The 18,883-nt window shown below is 28.1% G+C and overlaps 2 protein-coding genes across 2 annotated transcripts; one reads left to right on the forward strand and one right to left on the reverse strand. All coding sequences in view use genetic code 12, as the record gives it.

The window, feature by feature from the left end:
* Positions 1-841: 841 nt before the first annotated feature.
* CD36_12470 (transcriptional regulator, putative) lies at positions 842-2,836 on the reverse strand (the record flags this gene model as incomplete). Its single annotated transcript, XM_002417841.1, has 1 exon — positions 842-2,836. The coding sequence occupies one exon, from the start codon at positions 2,834-2,836 to the stop codon at positions 842-844; it is 1,995 nt and encodes a 664-aa protein (XP_002417886.1).
* Positions 2,837-16,535: 13,699 nt separating this feature from the next.
* On the forward strand, positions 16,536-18,614 carry CD36_12480 (protein kinase, putative; the record flags this gene model as incomplete). The annotated part of the gene is made up of 1 exon (XM_002417842.1): positions 16,536-18,614. The coding sequence occupies one exon, from the start codon at positions 16,536-16,538 to the stop codon at positions 18,612-18,614; it is 2,079 nt and encodes a 692-aa protein (XP_002417887.1).
* Between the last annotated feature and the right edge of the window lie 269 nt (positions 18,615-18,883).

Raw genomic sequence — 18,883 nt, forward strand, 5'->3', positions numbered from 1 at the left:
AAAGTATTTATGTGCAGGAATCAAAATTTTATATTTTGGGTGCAAAAAAAAAAAAAAAAAAAAAAAAACAATAAATAAATAAATGTCAAGAGTTTATAAACGAAACTAAGACAAACTAAATCCACCACCCCTCCCCTCCCCTCCCCCCAGCCCCCCTCACCAATTACAATTTAACTTATTAGAATATAATTTAAAATTAACAAAATAGCTCTAGTTTATATATATATATATATATTGTTTCATTTTTTTTATTGTTTTGTGAAAAACATGCAAAACTTGCAAAACGAATAAATAATGAGGAGTGCTCTTTGATAAAAAAAAATCTTATCAAAAAATGTATCTAATGTGCATGTGTATGTGTTTGTGGTGTAGAATTACTTAAAGTCAAAGTTTCAGTATATTTACTTAATCTAAAGTTTGTTTTATTTGAATACAATAAAAACGTTCAAAAAAAAAAAAAAAATGAAATTAAATTAAAGGAAAGGAAAGGAAAGGAAAGGGAAGAATAATCTTTGAGAATTGAAACAAAGAAATAACATTCTGTATAAGATCAAATCAAATCAATTAAGAGAGAGAGAGAGAGTGTGTGTGTGTGTATGTAATAAACAATCTCTATACAAAAGGGTTTTTTTTTTAGTTGTTAGTTGGTTTTTTTTTTTTCTAATTTCTAATAAAAGTATATTAATTCTAAATTTTGAAAATAAAAAATAAAAATAAAAATAAATAAATAAAAAAAGAGTTCTATACTTTTGAAAACAACCCATCTAATTAATTGGAAACTCCCAATCTATTCTTCAATCTTAAACTCACAGTTTTATTGTTTTCCTTTCTTTTTTTTTTTTTACGGTGGTTTCTCATTATTATTATTATTATTATTATTATTATTATTATTTGATTGTTGATCTTCCAATTTTTGTAAATTATCATTCAAATGATGTATACTTTGTTGTAATGATTGAGTATACTTATATAATTCTTGATATTGTTCATAAGATATAAATTGTGGTCCATTAATCAGTGGGATAGAGTTTGTTGAAGTTGATGGTGCAGATCTAGGACCAACAGGAGGAGGAGGAGGTGGTGGACCAGGAGGAGGAGGTGGATGAGCCAGTGATGGTGTCATCTGTATTGACCTTCTTTCTCCAGTTCCTTGTATTGGTATAGTATTAGGTTGTTTGTTGATGGGACGACTTGGCAATATCGAACCATGAATTCGGGGATCAATTTCAGTTTTCAGAAGTGATGAAAATATTTGTGGATTTAATAGAGGTTGTAAAGTAGTTGGCAGTCCCGATGTTGTAATAGCTGTTAATTGATGAGATTGATTAGTTATTGGTGGATGTGATGGATAAACAGAACCACCACCACCACCACCACCACCAACAAAAGATGATTGATGTCGAAAAACATGTAATTTAGGTGAAGGAAGATGCTCTTGATCAGTATGAGATTGATCACTTTCATGATTAATATGTTTGACTTGACTTGTACTTGTAGTAACAGTTTGAGGTAAATTATTAACTGATGGTATATCACCAGTTGAACTTCTTAAAGGTTTTCTTGAAGAGTCATTTTGATGTTGATTCAGGTACAAAGTTTGCAACTTGGTATGTGTTGTTAAAGAAAATGTCGGTGGTGCTGTGTGTGGAGGTGGTGGTATAACAGGTAACAATTGATGACCTGGTTGTTGTTGTTGTTGTTGTTGTTGTTGATATTGGAAAGGAGGAAGTAATTGGGTTGGTGGTGGTGGATAATGGTTATAAGCAGGATAGGGATAGTAATAGGGTAAATTATGTGTAGGTGTTAGAGATTTAGATGATGACAAAGATGTATTTGTTGGATACAGAACTGATGAGGGTTGATTTCTCCAAGATAGTGGTTGAGTATTTGGTTTATTTTGAATAAATGTATTACTACTTTGTGAAGCTGATCTAGGAGGATGATTTGTTGTTTGATTATTAACATGAGAATGTGGTTGAGTTTGCAATTGAGGTAAACTAAGTTGTCGTAATCGTGGATAATGTTGATGAGGTGATATTGGTTCAATATTTCCCGAATGTAAATTATCTTTGTGATGAGGGTGATTGTTGTTTTCGGAATAATTTGTTGACCTGCTTGGTTGGAACGATGAACCATTAACAACATCGTTATCCACCAATCTGTCATTCGGTACATCCTGACTTGCATTTCCATTTGTTATATTATCATCTTGGTTGTTAGCTTGTAATATATGTGATTCAAGTTTTGAGTTTGCAGTTGTAGTTGCAGAACCGGTACATGCATTTTGTGAATTTTGATGTCTTGTTAAAGCATCAGGTCTAGCAAAACTTCTTAAACATTTAGAACATGAATAAGGTTTCTCTCCAGTATGCAATTTCTCATGTCGTTTTAAATCATGAATTCTTCGAAATCGTAAATTACATACTTGACAAATATGAGGTTTTAAAGATGAATGAATCAATTCATGACTCACCATATTATGTTTCCGTGTAAATCCTTGAGCACAAATTTTACAAAAATATCTCTTGACTAATTTTTGTTTGACTGAAGGAGTTGATTGTAAATGTTCATTAACATTTTGTTGACCTCGTTGTGACTGTGACTGTGACTGTTGTGGTTGTTGTTGAAAGTTTTGTATGTCTGGTATATGAATAGTTGAAGGCGGTACTCCTCCTACAGGACTTTTCACTGCTGGTATTATTATATCATTACGATGTGTTGAATCAACTCGTCTATGAAAAATATGTCCATTTGTTAATTGTTGAATAGAAGGTAATTTTGGACGAATAGATTCATTTACATTTTGAGTTTGTTCATGATTAGATTCCAGATTCATTTCTTAAAATGAATATTATGTTTAAATAAATATTATAGAAGTTTTATTGTGATGTTTGAGATTAGTGAATATTTAATATTTTTCATATAACAACAAAAAAAACCAATTGGAGTGGTGGTTTATTGGGGTAACCACTTTTGATGCTTAATTGTAAAAGTTTCTAGATTCAGATAATTAGGAATTTTTTTTTTTTAAAAAAAAACAATTCTATATTTCCAGTTAAATTTAACAAGGTGGGTCTTTGTTTTTTGTTGTTGTTGTTTTTTTTTTACTTCTTTCCCCCAACCCCCTGTAGTATATATGTTGTGGTTTAAATAAGGAGGATAATTTTTTTAGATAATGATGTTACCTAAAAGATCAATTCTATTAGTAGTAGTAGTAGTAGTATTATTATATTTTAAGTTTGGTGATGTTTTTTTTTATTATTATTTTGGAATCCTACCCCCTCCCCCTCTTTTTCTTTGTCTCTCTTTGTCTCTCTCTTTGTCTCTCTCTTTGTCTCTCTACTTGTTTCAGCCCTTTAACCACCAGAAGTATGGGGGATTGATTAGTATAGTTAACAATCAAAGATATCAAAATATATATATCAATTGGTTTTGTTTTATCTCACACTCAAAATGTTTAAGCTAGTGTTCCAGTGTGATATTCAAAGTCCCAGTTTGATTATTGTTATTATGAATCACAATACTTAATTAATTAATTTATGAATATCTTCAGTTGTTTAGATTCTTGTAATTGAATTTTATCAACAATATCAATATAATATCTCCAGTTGAGTTTGGTTTGAAAAAAAAAAAATTTGAACTATTTGATAAAATCAATTCAATTCAAATCAAATTCTTCAAACCCCTCCCCAAAAAATCTTTGTTTGTTAAATGGTCTTCTGATTTTCAAAAAACTAATATAATGGGGGACTATTTGTTTTTAATTATCAAGTTAATTGGTTGGTGGATTTTATTTTATTTTATTTTTTTCCTTTTTTCTTTTTTGGGGGGTGTTTGATGGTTTTGTTGTTGGACTATTCAGTTCGGTTCTTGTTGCTTTATTTAAGATAAACTTATGGCAAATGCTTCCTTCTTTTTTCTTTAATAATATTATTAATAATATCAGTTTATCTTAATTACTCAACGTAAAGTTTCTAAATTTTATTTTATTCAATTGAATTATATCCTTATTTTGTATACACCAATATATATATACACTTTGTTAGAATGAAAACGTGGTGGTGATGGTGGTGGTGGTGGTAGTGGCTAGTATTTTGGGAAAAAAAAAAAAGAAAAGGGAGGAAATATTACAATAAACAGCTTTTGATAAATCTGGGGAGGAAATATTGGACTAATTATATCAAACAGCAATAACAAAAATTCAACCTTGCAAGGAAGTAAAAAATAGAAAATAGAAAAAAAAAAAAATACCTAAAGTATTAATTAGTTTAGAATTGGGTTTATTGTAAAATTTAAACTTTTCATCCTTGACCAAATAACCAACCATTAAGAAGAGTTTAATGCCGATGATGATGATGATGATGATTATTAATTAACTTTTCTACTTTGACGAAGAAACACAGATATTAGAATCTTTACACAAGAAATTGGAATTATATAATATATGTAACAAACTAAAACCAGAGAAGGATAATTGTTAGATGTTTTGATTCTAGACACCAATTTTATAAATTTGAATTGAAATTGTCCTAGAATATTAGGGGGGGAGGAGAGGATTTTTCTTTAATAGAACTTGATGCTAGTATCATTCAGGCCCATTTATCATTGGAATGTTCCTTCCTCAAGTATATAAATACATTTTATTTATTTACATTTAAAGTTTAGTGTAAATAATTGTTTTACTTAAAAAAAAAAGAATTTAAAAAAGAAGAAGGAATAAATTGGAAATCCAATTCCATTATTATTAATGTACAATTTCCTATTGTTTAACATGTGGTACATAAACATCTGTATGGTTTAAAATAATGAACAATCGGGCAAAGGTATAAAATATGGATATAAGTGGCCTGTCTCATACATACACAAACACAGTCTTCTTTATGAACTAGGTCCTGTCCTACCTCTTTTCTTCACATACACTTTTCCATTCTCAATTGTAGTTTAAGATTCCTGATTATTTGAATAAACATAGCTACCCCATCCCTCCTCCCCCCCCTCTCCACCATACTTACAAACCTATAGTTCCAGTTATTATATGGTTTTTGTCTACGAAAGTTTATATTAATGTTGTTTGAGTTAATTGAATTGTAACCAACAAACAAACTTTCTTATTTTGTGATTGTTCAAGTTGTCAGTAGATCAGAATAAAGGAGGGGGGTGGAGGATGGGGGGAAGGGGTGCCAAATTCAATCCATCAAGGCAAGTAAAACAAAAACAAAAAAAAGAGGCTGATGAAATGATAATTATATTTTTGATTTTTGAAGTTTTCATGTGTTATACATTTGCTAATAGAAGTTTACTATTCTTAATCAAATCGATTATGATGAACGTCTAATTGATGATATATATGATTTCTGCGGTTAATTTTTTTTTTGCAACTTTTTTCTTATTTTCTTTTTTTTTGGGGGGGGTGGGTGTCCTGGAGAAACTTGCTATACCTATATATGTGGTATGATTTATTCCATTCATTTATGACAAATCAAAGAAATTAATAATTACTAATCTTCTTTAATACAATTCCAATTTTGATTTGATAATTTAATGTTAAAGTATTATTCATCTTTGACAATTTTTTTTTTTGTTATTTGGTTGGGGTCCACCAAGTTTTTCAATCAATATCAACCACCACCACCACAGCCACCACCACAACAACAACAACCACCGGATTGACTTCCCCTTTTTTAACAATAATCTTAATAAGAAATTAAGTTCAACAGTTTCTTTTACCAAAAAAAAAAGAAAAAAAAAAAAAGCAAACCAAGAATCATCTATTTGTTTTTTGATTAAATTTTTTTTTTTCTTGTTTCAGTTTTTTTTTTTTTTAACGATATATTTTTAGTCCATGTTACATTTTACCTAAAAAGAACAAAAAGTGACATATACATACGAGATAATTATAGACTATGATTTCTGGTTTGAATGTGTCTAAGTAATTGAATGACTTTATTAAATGTCTTGGGAACTGTTTGGAAGTTACAAATATTGTTTGAAAAAAGTATCAATTAACTAAATGATGATGATGATGATAATATGGGGGGTGAACACAGTATAGAAATCACCTTTTTTTTTTTTTTTTTTTTCCTACAATTAGTAAAAACAACAACAAATAACAATAACAATAACAATAACAATAACAGTGTCCCCTTAAGTGCTGCTGTGTTTATAGTTAAGAAAAGTTAATTATCTAGGGTTTTGTTGTTTTGTTTTTGAGTTTTTCTTACAATTGAATAAAGAAACCCCCCCTCCCCACCACCACCACTTCAACTGTAAAGAAAGGGTAGGTAAATAAACAAAAGCACGTAATTGTTGTTAATGACAACTTAAACTCTCTTATACAAATTTAACAATATCAAATATGTAATATTATGCCATATATATATTCAAAAAAAAAAAAACAATCATTCTACATAAAGTAAAAATATAATTGATTGGGTCTGGGGGTCTTTTTAATGGTTTCATTTATAGGTAAATATAAAAGTAACAGTACACGAGGCATTATTTAATGATTGTAATAGTTGTAGAACATCAATATTACTACCAAAAAAAAAAAAAAAAGTTAAAGAGGCAATAATAATAATAATAATAATAATAATAATAATAATAATAATAAATGTTTTAAAATTGTGGATTGTTAGAAGAGAGGCAAATAATTAAACTTTGTAATGGTTCTTATAACCAAACTTTTATGAAGAGTAGTAGTTGACAATACACGGCCAAGTAAGTAAGTAAGTAAGTAAGCACTAGGGTAATATCACGTGGGTAAGCGTACAAGATAGAATGGTATATATATATACAACATGTCATAGAAACGTATGAGAACAATAAATTATATGGTAGTATATTAACAAAGGATAGGAAGATAAATGCTAGGTATATAGAGAGAAAGTAAAAATTTCAAGATAAAGAGGCGAAGTAAGTGGTGGAGAAGGAGGAGGAGCAGGAGCAGGAGCAATGAAAGATCAGTGGAGCGGTAGAACGGAGGCTAGAGAAGTTGTGGTAAATAAAAGAAAAGAATAACTTATTAATTATTTTTATGTGGTTAATTGTTTTTTTTCTTCTTTGGTAAATTTTATTTAATTTCTATTCTTCTATAAAATTAAAAGATGTTTAAAGTTTAACCTTTTTTTTTTTTTTTGTTTTCCCTTTGTTGATTATTTAAAATAATTGATTTCTGTTTTTGGTTATTTGGTCCGTCATTCGTTGTTGTTTGTCGTTCGTTGTTCGTTGTTTGTATTTGTTGTTGTTGTTGTTGTTGCTACAGTGATCACAATTGTCAATCAATATATATATATATAACATAATTGTTCAGATTGTCGGTATTATTATATATTTAAAGCTTGTCTGTACTCTAGTAAAGTAAATTTTAAATAGACATTGATTCTGGTCAAATTGAACTTCTTTTCTTATAAAGCTAACTTCTTAACCAAATATGTTAATGTATATATCTGTGGCAGATTATTTAAAATATGACCAACCTTCACAACTTATAATATCTCCTCATTAATATGATATTACCATTTCTTATTATTCCAATCGCATCGCTAATGATTGGTTTTATTTTAAACTTTCTATTACAAATTATTCTAACCATGAAATTGACTAAACTTTATAAAAAAAAAAAAAATTGTATCACATTTATCTTTTAAATACCGCAAAAAATAGAAAATAAAATAAAAAAAAAAGACACATACACATACACATACACATACACATACAAATATTTTGAATGTATTAATAATAAAACAATAACAATAACAATGATGTTAGTATTCTATTTTCTTTCAGGGTATATATATTTTGGCTAGTTTTAATTTTGGTGTTGCATTTTTTTTTTTTGCGCCCAAAATTGTTACCAATTTGAACTAATAAATTATTTGCCCCATTTATTAGTTCAAAAGAAACAAACAAACTACAACGCTCATAATTATCGTTAGTGATTTCTACTTTTATGTTTTTAGAAAAAAAAAAAAAAAATTAGAACTTGATTTTCAATCTTTAGTTGTTGCATGAGCTGGTGGGAATAGGAATTGGTTGTGATTGATATTTTCAATGATTTCCGAAAAAGCAAAATTCATTTTTAATATTAAACTTACTTGATTTCGTACTCGTACTGATTTTGAGCCCCCCCCCCAATTCCACTCCATTCCACCCCAAAGGAAAAGAAAAAGAAAAGAAAAGAAATTTGACCTGAAAAAGTTAGATGAGATGATGGGATTGTGGGATGGAAATACCTTTTATAGGCAAATAATTCCATACATTATCACAGTTAAGTAATTTTGATTTTGATTTTGATTTTAATTGTGATTGTGATGAAATAATCCCTATCAATAAACATTTTCTTCTTCAAATAATGGGAAAATATTTTAATAAGGATTTGATTAATTGAATTTAATGAAATAATATTATTGAAATATTCATTATTTGGAATAATATAAATGATTTAGTTCCCAATCATTATTATGATAATTCGAGAAAAGAGAATAAAAAAAAAACAAAAAAAAAAAAAAAAGAACCCAATAATCAAGGCTTGAATTCAGGTTTATAAGAAGTTCCTATGATTATGTAAATAGGTACATTATTCTATTTTTAATATAATTTGAATTTGAATTGTTTCAGTTGGGATATATATATATATTACATCCAAGATCAATAATAATAATAATCATAATAATCTTCTGAAACTAAACATAGTGGGGAATGGATTATAAAATTGCTAATTTCAAATTGTATTTAGTTCTTTGCCGAGAAACCTATAAAACTTAATTCTACCAGGTTCCACCTCACCTCACCTCCCCCCTCCCCCCCTCCTCTGGTTCAATCATATTGTTATAATTATAGTTAATTATCTGGGTATAGTGATTAAAATATTCCGTTATTTCATAAATTCATCAAATATCAATTAGGTAACTAACTATTGAAACGATTAACATTTTGAAATGTATAATACCTGTTGGATCCTTATTGTGTTGCTAAAACTAAAACTAAAACGAAAAGGAATAATAGGCGAGTAAAATCTGGTAAGAAAGAATACCAAGCAACAGCAGGACCCATATTTTAGACGAGAATGTTTTAACTTCTGGTGTATTGAATGAGCGTGAAGGGGGGAGGGGCGGGGAGGGGAGGGGGACGAAAACTTAACAATACAAATACATACATACATGTATGCATAATCATCATCAGTAGATATTTGACGTGTTGTTGGTGGCATTGGACTGTACTTGGGATAATCTTTTTGCTACTCCTCTCCATGTCAATGTTATAAGTACAAGGGCCACCTCACCACCATATCTACAAGATTATTATTATTATTATTATAGGATTTCAGAATAATTTGCCATTCCAAATATGGAGACTATAATTACATGTTATACAATATCCAAATTTCTTATTGAAAAAATAAACTAATCAGTACTAATTGAGTTGCAAAACATGTTTATTTTATATATAAAAAAACCCACCCACTGGAGTATGGTATCTCAGGTCTCAGGTGAGTAAAAAACATTTCTTTTTAAAGAAATATATAAAGTGAACAGTTTTACTACAATCTGAAATTATTTCTTCAATTTGGTGCTCTATCAAATATAGTGATGTTATTTCTAGTATTACCAACTGAGTCTATTGAAACTACAAATGAACTCAAAAATTTCTATTGCTGTTGGTTCTAGTACTAGATTGACCAATCTGAATCATCATCTCATCTAAATCTATGTTCATCTGGTATACTACTGAATAAAGTATTAACTTCCAGTCTTGGTCAATCTGACTGTTACATCCACATCCACTTATTACCCATTTTTTTGAAGTAGAAACAAATGTACTAAAGATGAAGTATTACTTACTTCATCATCATCATTTTTCCAGTTCCATATTCTAATAAAGATATTTCAAAATCTACTATATATATATATATATACTCAATTGGATTATTACCTCTACAATTACTTAATGTGATAAAAATCAGTTGTTGTGGAGATATTGTGATATATTCTACTACTGTAGATGCTGCAGCTATTACTGGTGGTGAATAATTCAACTGGGGATAATGACAATGGTTCAACTGAAGGTTCAGGAAATGGGGCTTTGGCTTTGGATCTGGCTCTGGGCTCTGGGCTCTGGGCTCTAACAGTGGTTCCAACATAAACTCCAATTCTTGGTTCAAATGAAGGTATCAATATTGAACCTCATTCTCTGATGTCAACAATAATGCAAAGCTTGATACTTCTTATACTTCTTATACTACTGATACTTCTGATACTACTGATACTTCTGATACTACTGATACTTCTTATACTTCTGATACTTCTTATACTACTGATACTTCTGATACTTCTGATACTTCTAGTGATTGCCATTACCAATGTCAATGATAATCCAATTACTATTTCTATGGAAAATGACATTACTATTGCAATCATTAGTTATATATATATGTCATTGGATTTGATGAATGATGGAGATTTCCTAAACCATTCACAGCTCTTGTTGTTGTTGTTCCAAAACAAAGATCTATTTCATCATATTCATGATCATCATCATCATCGAAAACACCACTGATTGTTTTTCTTCTTCTTCTTCTACTTCTACTTCTAATATTTCCAAATTATTAATACTAATGAAAATGGTTCATTTCTTGTTTCTAATGGTAAATCCATTTTATTTGGGGTTGATTGTGACTATTAATTGTTTTTATTCATGTGATGAATTAACTTGTCCCCTTTCCCCCCCAATTCATGTTAATTTTTATTTATTTTCATTTTCATTTTTGTCCTATAGGATAATTTCATTATTGTTTGTTAATTACTTTTTCAATTTTTCAATTTTTCGGTTTTAAGTTATTGGATTTTATTAATTCTAACATTAATGATGATAATTATTTATTTATTTTTTTATTTTTTTAATTTATTTTAATTTTAATATTAAATGGTTTCAATTATAATTACTATTGTGATGATATTAATAATATTTACAAGTTATATTAATTGCCCCCCCCCCCCCCCCCCCCCCCCCAAAAAAAAAAAAAAAAAAAAAGGGGTTTTGGTTTTCATTTTCCTTGTTTGGAGCTCCCCCTTTTTTATTTTAAAAAGAAGAAACAAGTTTAAAATGTTATACTCATGTTATACCACCAAAATACGACAAATCCTTAATACTACTACTACTAACTACTACTACTACTACTACTACTACCACCATTCATTCAAGAAAGAAACTTTGTTGTTTTTTGTTTTTTTTTAAAAAAAAAAATGAAATCCTTGTATATACAAGAATAATAATAATAATAATAATAATAATAATAATAATTTCCTTCCTAAAAAGGGGCCTTTCTGTTTCAATACATTTCACACCAAAATATTTGGTGATATTTAATAATTATCATTCTTTTTTTTTTTTTGGAAATAATTTAACAAACAAACAAATAAACAAACAAATAAACAAATAAGCAAGCAAGTAGTATAATCATTAATGGATACCAATTATCATTTGGAAAAGAAATAATACAATCTAAAGTTTTTAAAACCACGTGTAAAAAAAAAACAAAACAAAAAAACAAAACACACACACATCAATATAATTGACGATTGACAACAAAATTGTTTTTTGGAGGGTTTTGAAGGTTTTGAAGGTTTATACTATATATTGTATACATATGAATTCAAATTACGAATAGTAGTAGTAGTAGTAGTAGTAGTAGTAGTAGTAGTAGTAGTAGTAGTAGTAGTTTTTGATTTGTTTTATTAAACTTTGTCTGTTCTTATATTCTTTTTTTTTTGAAAACTTTGTCTTTTGTTATCAAAAAAGTTGAAAAAAGTTGAAAAAAAAAAAAATTGATCATGAAAATAATTTATGATAATGATGATGATCTCCATGTAACATTGATTTTTTTTTACCTAATGTGATTATCATATTTATCACACATAGCACATAAAAACAAGAAGAAGAAGAAGAAGTAAAAGAAGTGGAGTGGAGAGGAGATCTCATTAGAGTTTTACCTCATTCATAAATTCTTACAATAGAATAAACCTTCATAATATATATATATATATATATAGAATGAAAAAAAAAGTTACCAGAAAACAATTGATCTCCATTATGTAAACCATTCATTAATTCATTCATCTATTCTTCCATCAATTCATTCATTTATCATCTTTAAACAAAAAAAAAAAAAACTACTACTACTACTATTACTAAATTAATTAATTAAATTAATAAATCAATTATATGTCACCAATCAAATTTTCTAATCAACCACCAAATCAAATAATTTCAATTTATGGATTTGATAAAATTGGTAAAACACAATTTATATTACATTTTGAACATAATGATGGTACAAAAACTTGGGGATCAGTTGAATTAGCTAAACAATTAATTCCAGAATTAACTAAAGATTATTTAAGTCATCCTGCTCATAGTCATATTCATTGATATATAAATATATAAGACAAAAACGAAGAAGAAGAAGAAGAAGAAGACGAAAAAAAACAGTGGTAGATTTATAATATCTATGTCTATGTCTATGTATTGAATAGACATTGAAGTGAATGGAAGAGGATGGGCGATGGGCGATGGGGGAGGGGGAGAGATTGTTAGGAGTAATCATGTAATTGTTGTTGTTACTGCTTGTTGTTGTTGTGTTAGGGGGTTGGGAACTAAATTCTAATTAATTGATTAGAAAATATAGTTTATTATTAGTTTAAATAATGTTAATAAAATGATTTACTTATACGTGTGTGTGTTATTCTTTTTATTCTTGAATTTTGTAAATAAAATTAGGCTTAGGATGCTAGGGACTAAATAAAGGTCAGGTCATATGATAATGGTAAAATCATTAGATTAGATTAGAAAATGATTTTTGTATATATATGATGGATTTGGAAATTTATTTCAACTCTGAAATAACTAATACGACAATTGTAATTTGAAATAATAATCAGAAACTTTAAAAATATCGTCTATACAGTTTTTATTATTTATATTTTAAATTATGGAAAAATTTTCCAATTCAAATGATAATTATAAATTTAAGAAGTAATATATACGGAAACATTTAAAATTGAATAAAAGTTTTTTTTTAAAAAAAAAAAAAAATGTGGAAAATAAACTTCCACCACAAATTCTACCACAACCTCAAACTATATATATATATATATATATATATATATATATATAACATCCATAATTCCTAAACACCGACAAAGTCATTCAATATTTACCAAAACATATTGCCAATCAAATATGGTACTTAAATATCCTGATTTACCAGAAAATGAAATTATTGCCATTATTGGATTTGATTTTATTGAATATTATTATGTTTTACATTTTGAACATAATAATGGTGAAAAAAGTTGGGCAAAAATGAATGATGCTGAAAAATTAGTTCCAAAAATGGTTCGTGATTATATTCAACAACCAGGTCATAAATCTATCCGTTAAAAAAAAAAAAAAAAAAAACGACAACAAAACAAAACAAAAAAATCTTGTTCTTTTTAATTTGTTAAAAAATTTATTTGGAAAATATATAGTATTGGGGTATAATAAACTAAGTTGTTATATATATAAGAAGTATTATAGAATGATGGGTGTGTTGGGTGTTGTGTGTGTTGTGTGTTGTGTGTTGTGTGTTTAATCTTCTTGGTGCGAATTTGCAGCCAATAATTCAATTCCAAATTTGTGTGCATTGGACTTGCCTAGCGATGCCATATTTTTTTGTGGGACAGATAGATAGACAAAAAAAAAAAAAAAAAAGAACAAACACATTGATGGTTGGAATTAAACAAGAGTGGGGGGGAGGGGGGAGAAGGGGGAAATAAATATGGTTGGGTAGTAATAAATATCGATTAGTGTTGGTATTTTCGTGAATCTAATGTATAAAATAAGTATATCTCCAATTTACTTAACAAAGTTTCAGTTTATTAAAACCATTCAAGTATCTTATAATATGAAACTGTTTTGGTTTTGGTTTTTGTTTTTGTTTTGGTTTTTGTTTTTAATTAGTTTATTTGAACAATTTAAGAACCCACTTTTATTGTTAACTTTACATGATTCTATTATAAATCTGTTTCTATATAGTTTTATTTTCACAGTTTGTATTTAATTAACATACATGAAAACATAAAAAAAAAACAAAACAAAAAAAAAAAAAAAAATAGAACAGGACAGGACAGGACAAAAGCCAAACGTTCACATTTTCTTCCTTGTTTATTGTCCTTCCATCGTTTAATAATCTAATGGACTTGTAGATTGAAATTCCACCCCACCCCACTGTTCCACTTCTACAACAATTAACAATGCACACAAGACAAGGACAAGGACTGTTAGTACACGTTTTATTTATTTATTTTTTTTTTTTTGTTGGTAAGAATTTCAAGAATTTCAATTAAATTTCAATTAAATTTCAAAACAATCAACAACCAACAACAACAACAACAATAATGTAATATCATAGTTTAATCCTTAATTTTTTTAGTTTATTTTACTTAATTGTATTGATATTTAGACGATCATTTAATAGAAGTTGAAATAGAATAAGGAAAATCCCCAAAAAAAAGAAAAAAAATGATTAATGATTTAGTAATAGTAGTAGTAGCATTAGTAATAGTAATAGTAGTAGTAGTAATTAGAAGATGATAAGCAACGTGCCTTGCTTGTGAAACAAATATATCACATCACATCACATCATATCATATCAAGTCGTGTAGAATGGTAATAGTAGTGTTCATGATAACAATTAAAAAAAGAAATATTTCTTTGCCCTCCCAAAAAACAAAAAATATATATAAATTGTTCTATTTTAATTTTTATGTTTAATAAATGATCATCATCATCATCATCACACCTTCTAAAAGGAACCAAGTCAGGCCAAGTTAATTTATTTTATACTTTTTGTTCCATAATATCTGTGTGAATTTTGTATAATATATATATAATTGATTGGGAGTAATTAAATATTCTTTAGTAAGAGGGTATTTGCTAGCTTACACACATACTATCTGTTCATTTTTTTTTTTTTTTTTTTTATCTCGCTGTTGCTGTCGCCACTGTTTCTCCGCCCTCCCCCCCTTATCTAATTCATGTAATGTTTTTTTGTTTTTGTTTTTTTGCGTTGTCCAGTTCTCCGTTCTCCGTTGTCCATTGTCCGTGGGGATGAAGTGAGAGAGAGTGTGTGTGTGACGTAATTTATTAGTTTAGTTTAGTATGGTTGATTACTTACATTGAGGTACAAATAATTTTGTCCTCCTTCTCTACCGCCCTCTCCCGCCCTCTTCCCCCCCCCCGTTCTATTATTTTAATTTAATTTAATTTAATTTAATTTAGTTTTAACGTTTCTTTTAACACAAAAGAACACTACCCACTACCCACTACCCACTACCCACCACCTCCCCTTTTTTCATATTAATATAACCACACCACACACCAAGAAGAAGAAATCCTGTTCATTTTTTTTTTTTTCTTCTTTTCTTTTAATCAACTAGTTCTTTTTCTTTTATCATCAATCATTCTACAACTTATATTTACAGTCTACTACTACTACTGTCTACTCAAGAATATATTAATCTATATTATTAATTAATTTCAATTTATTATCATCCATTAACCTTCCATCTTCAATCTAGCAACAACAACAACAACAACAACAACAAGTTTTTTTTTTTTTTTTTTGAGATTCTTATTTTTCTCCGTTTGTCTTTCTTTCCTCCCACTTTGTTCCCTCCTCCTCCTCCTCCTCATTTTTATCTTTGAGAGAGAGTGTTGATACAAACTGTTTAATTCATCTCTCCTATTCCTTATTCATATTGATTGATTGATTGATTGATTGATTGATTGATTATTAGTATTAGAGGGATTTACTCAGCCTTATCAAACCTTTGCTCATTTTTTTTTGTTCAAAGACAGAGAGAGATTGATAAATTAAATTGTGGGAAAATTGAAAATCGAAAAAAAAAAAGAATACAGAGACTCATTCCTTTTTTTTTTTTCCCTTTGTTTGCCAATTATTTCCCAAAATTGTTTTTTTTGGTTTTTAGTAACAATTTTGTGTGCCCGTGTGTGTGTGTGTATACGACGTGAGTGTTGTGTTGCCTTTGTTTGTTAATCTTGTGTGACATTAACCACTTCAGATTTTTAGTTTGGTTATCATTTCTTATCCTTTGCCCTCCTCCCTCCACCCTCCTCCCTCCCACCACCACTAACCAAGTTTATATCAACAATCTTAAATATTACTATTACGACAACCCAATTAAACGACATTTCAATTAATTGATAGCAGGTCTAATCAATCGTCGTCACCTTCAATTCCAATTTGAATACTTATTTTAAACTCCTCAAAAACTTTATTTATACCCTTCCCGCCCCCATCCCCCTCTCCTAAATATTTGTTATTTTCCATTTCCATTTCCTTTTTTTTTTTTTTTAATTGGTGAGTTGTTGTTATTCTAAATTCATCCTGTATTATTATTATTATTATTATTATTATTATTATTACTAGTTTTAATTAACCTAATCCAATCCATTTACCACAACCAGAAAACACAATGATTAGTAATAGAAAGAGACCAAGAGTTTTAAGCACTGATGGACATTCAAGTGTTTCCAATGATACAGCTACTAATTCTACAAAACTATCAGATACACCTCCTTTTAGTCATCATCATAATCAACAATTCCATCAACTGCAACAACAACAAGAAAAACAACAACAACAACAACAACAACAACAACAACAAATGCAGATTTTATCTGATACTTCAACTGATTCAAGTAATTCAAGTTTCCCATTTTATAAACCATTACTTAAAAGTAGTAAAATTGAATCAAGTATGTTTACAAATCCATTTTTGTCAATTCATGACAAGAATGGTATACAATTACTCGATTATGATAATGAGAATGACGAAGAAGAGGAAGAAGAAGAAGAGGAGGAAGATGAAATTAGTGACAATATCCTTGACGATGATAATTATGCAATAGAAGATGATGAAGAAGAAGTGGATGAAGATGATGAAGACGAAATAGTTGATGTTGATGAAGATGATGATGATGATATTGAAGAAATTGATGGTTTTGATATTAATAATGATGACGATGATGATGATGATGATGATGATGATATTATTTTTATTGAACAACGTCAACTACCCAAAAGAAACAGTGATAGTTTATTATATGATACACAAGCATTGGAAGCCTATAATAAATTTCGATCCAATAGAAATAACACTAAGAATAAGAATAAGAATAAGAAAAAGCTACCTCCAGCTCGTATCAAGAAACAACGAACTAATTCATTACCTCAATTACCACAAGCCAAATGTATTTATAATAAATTACCCAATTATATTTTACAAGGACCAAAATTGGGGAATATACGAACCAATGTAATACCTCATCAATTGAATTTGCCACCTTGTGTCGATGAAAATGGTCATTATATTGTCAAACCAAATACTTTATTTGCCAATAGATTTATTATTATTAAATTATTGGGTCAAGGTACATTTGGTAAAGTTGTTCAATGTTTTGATAAAATTAAAAATGAACATGTTGCCATTAAAATAATTCGTAATATTCAAAAATATCGTGATGCTGCCAAAATTGAATTGAGAGTATTATCAACATTAAAAAAATTTGATCCAGAAAATACTAATCATTGTATTCATTTAAGAGAATGTTTTGATTATCGTGGTCATATTTGTATTGTTACTGATTTACTCAAAATTTCATTATATGATTTTTTGGAAAATAATAAATATATTGGATTCCCAGGGAGTCAAATTCAATCAATAGCTAAACAATTGATACGAACAGTTTGTTTTTTACATGATTTAGGAATTATTCATACTGATTTAAAACCAGAAAATGTTTTACTTAAAGATGATAATTATCATAAATTGAAAATAACTAGTCTGACAATAATATCAGCTTATTTATCATTAAAAAATGATAAACGATCAATTAAATTTCTGAAAATATTAAATTTAACTGATATTTATGTTATTGATTTTGGTAGTTCAATATTTGATAGTGAATATCATTCTCTGGTAGTATCAACACGACATTATCGAGCACCAGAAATTATTTTTAATTGTGGTTGGTCATTTGCTATTGATTTATGGTCAGTTGGTTGTATATTAGTTGAATTAATTATTGGTGAACCATTATTTAAAACTCATAATGATCAAGAACATTTACATATGATTCAAAAAATATCAGGAGAATTAATTAATCAACAAATGGTTTTAATGTGTAAAAAACAAGGTTATAAAGTTGGAGAATATTTTGATGATAATTGTCAATTAATTAAATTAGAAGAATTAAAATTTATTCAATCAGTAAATCAATTGGATAGAATTGATAAATTTATTTCTAAAAGATTAGGTATAAATCTTGATTTAAATTTATCATTAGAAGAAAATTATAATCTTAATCGAAATCACCACCACCACCACCATGAATATGATGAATTTGATGAAAATAAAATTTTATTTTATTATTATTTTGTTGATTTATTACAAAGTTTATTAAAAATTAATCCTCAAGAAAGAATTACTGCTGAAGAAGCAATGAATCATCCTTGGTTTGATTTAGGTACTATAGATGAAGGTATTGTGTGACAACAACATCATCCTTCTTCCTTTCCCTCCTCCCCACGCCCCCGCCCCCCATCTTTCAAATATGGTAAAAAGCAAACAACAAATATTATATATGTTTTTTTTTTTTTGGTTTTTTTTTTTGAGTTGAGTTGAGTTAAATTAAGTTAAGTTACGTTAAGTTAAGTTACGTTAAGTTAAGTTAATTTTAATAGTTCAATTTAGAGCTTTGACATTGTATTGTATAGTGTTTTAAAAAAAAAAAAAAAATTTGTTAACAAGTGAAGTATTAC

The sequence above is a fragment of the Candida dubliniensis genome, chromosome 1, assembly GCF_000026945.1.
Source record: "Candida dubliniensis CD36 chromosome 1, complete sequence".
In the NCBI taxonomy this organism is placed as follows: Eukaryota; Fungi; Ascomycota; class Pichiomycetes; order Serinales; family Debaryomycetaceae; genus Candida; species Candida dubliniensis.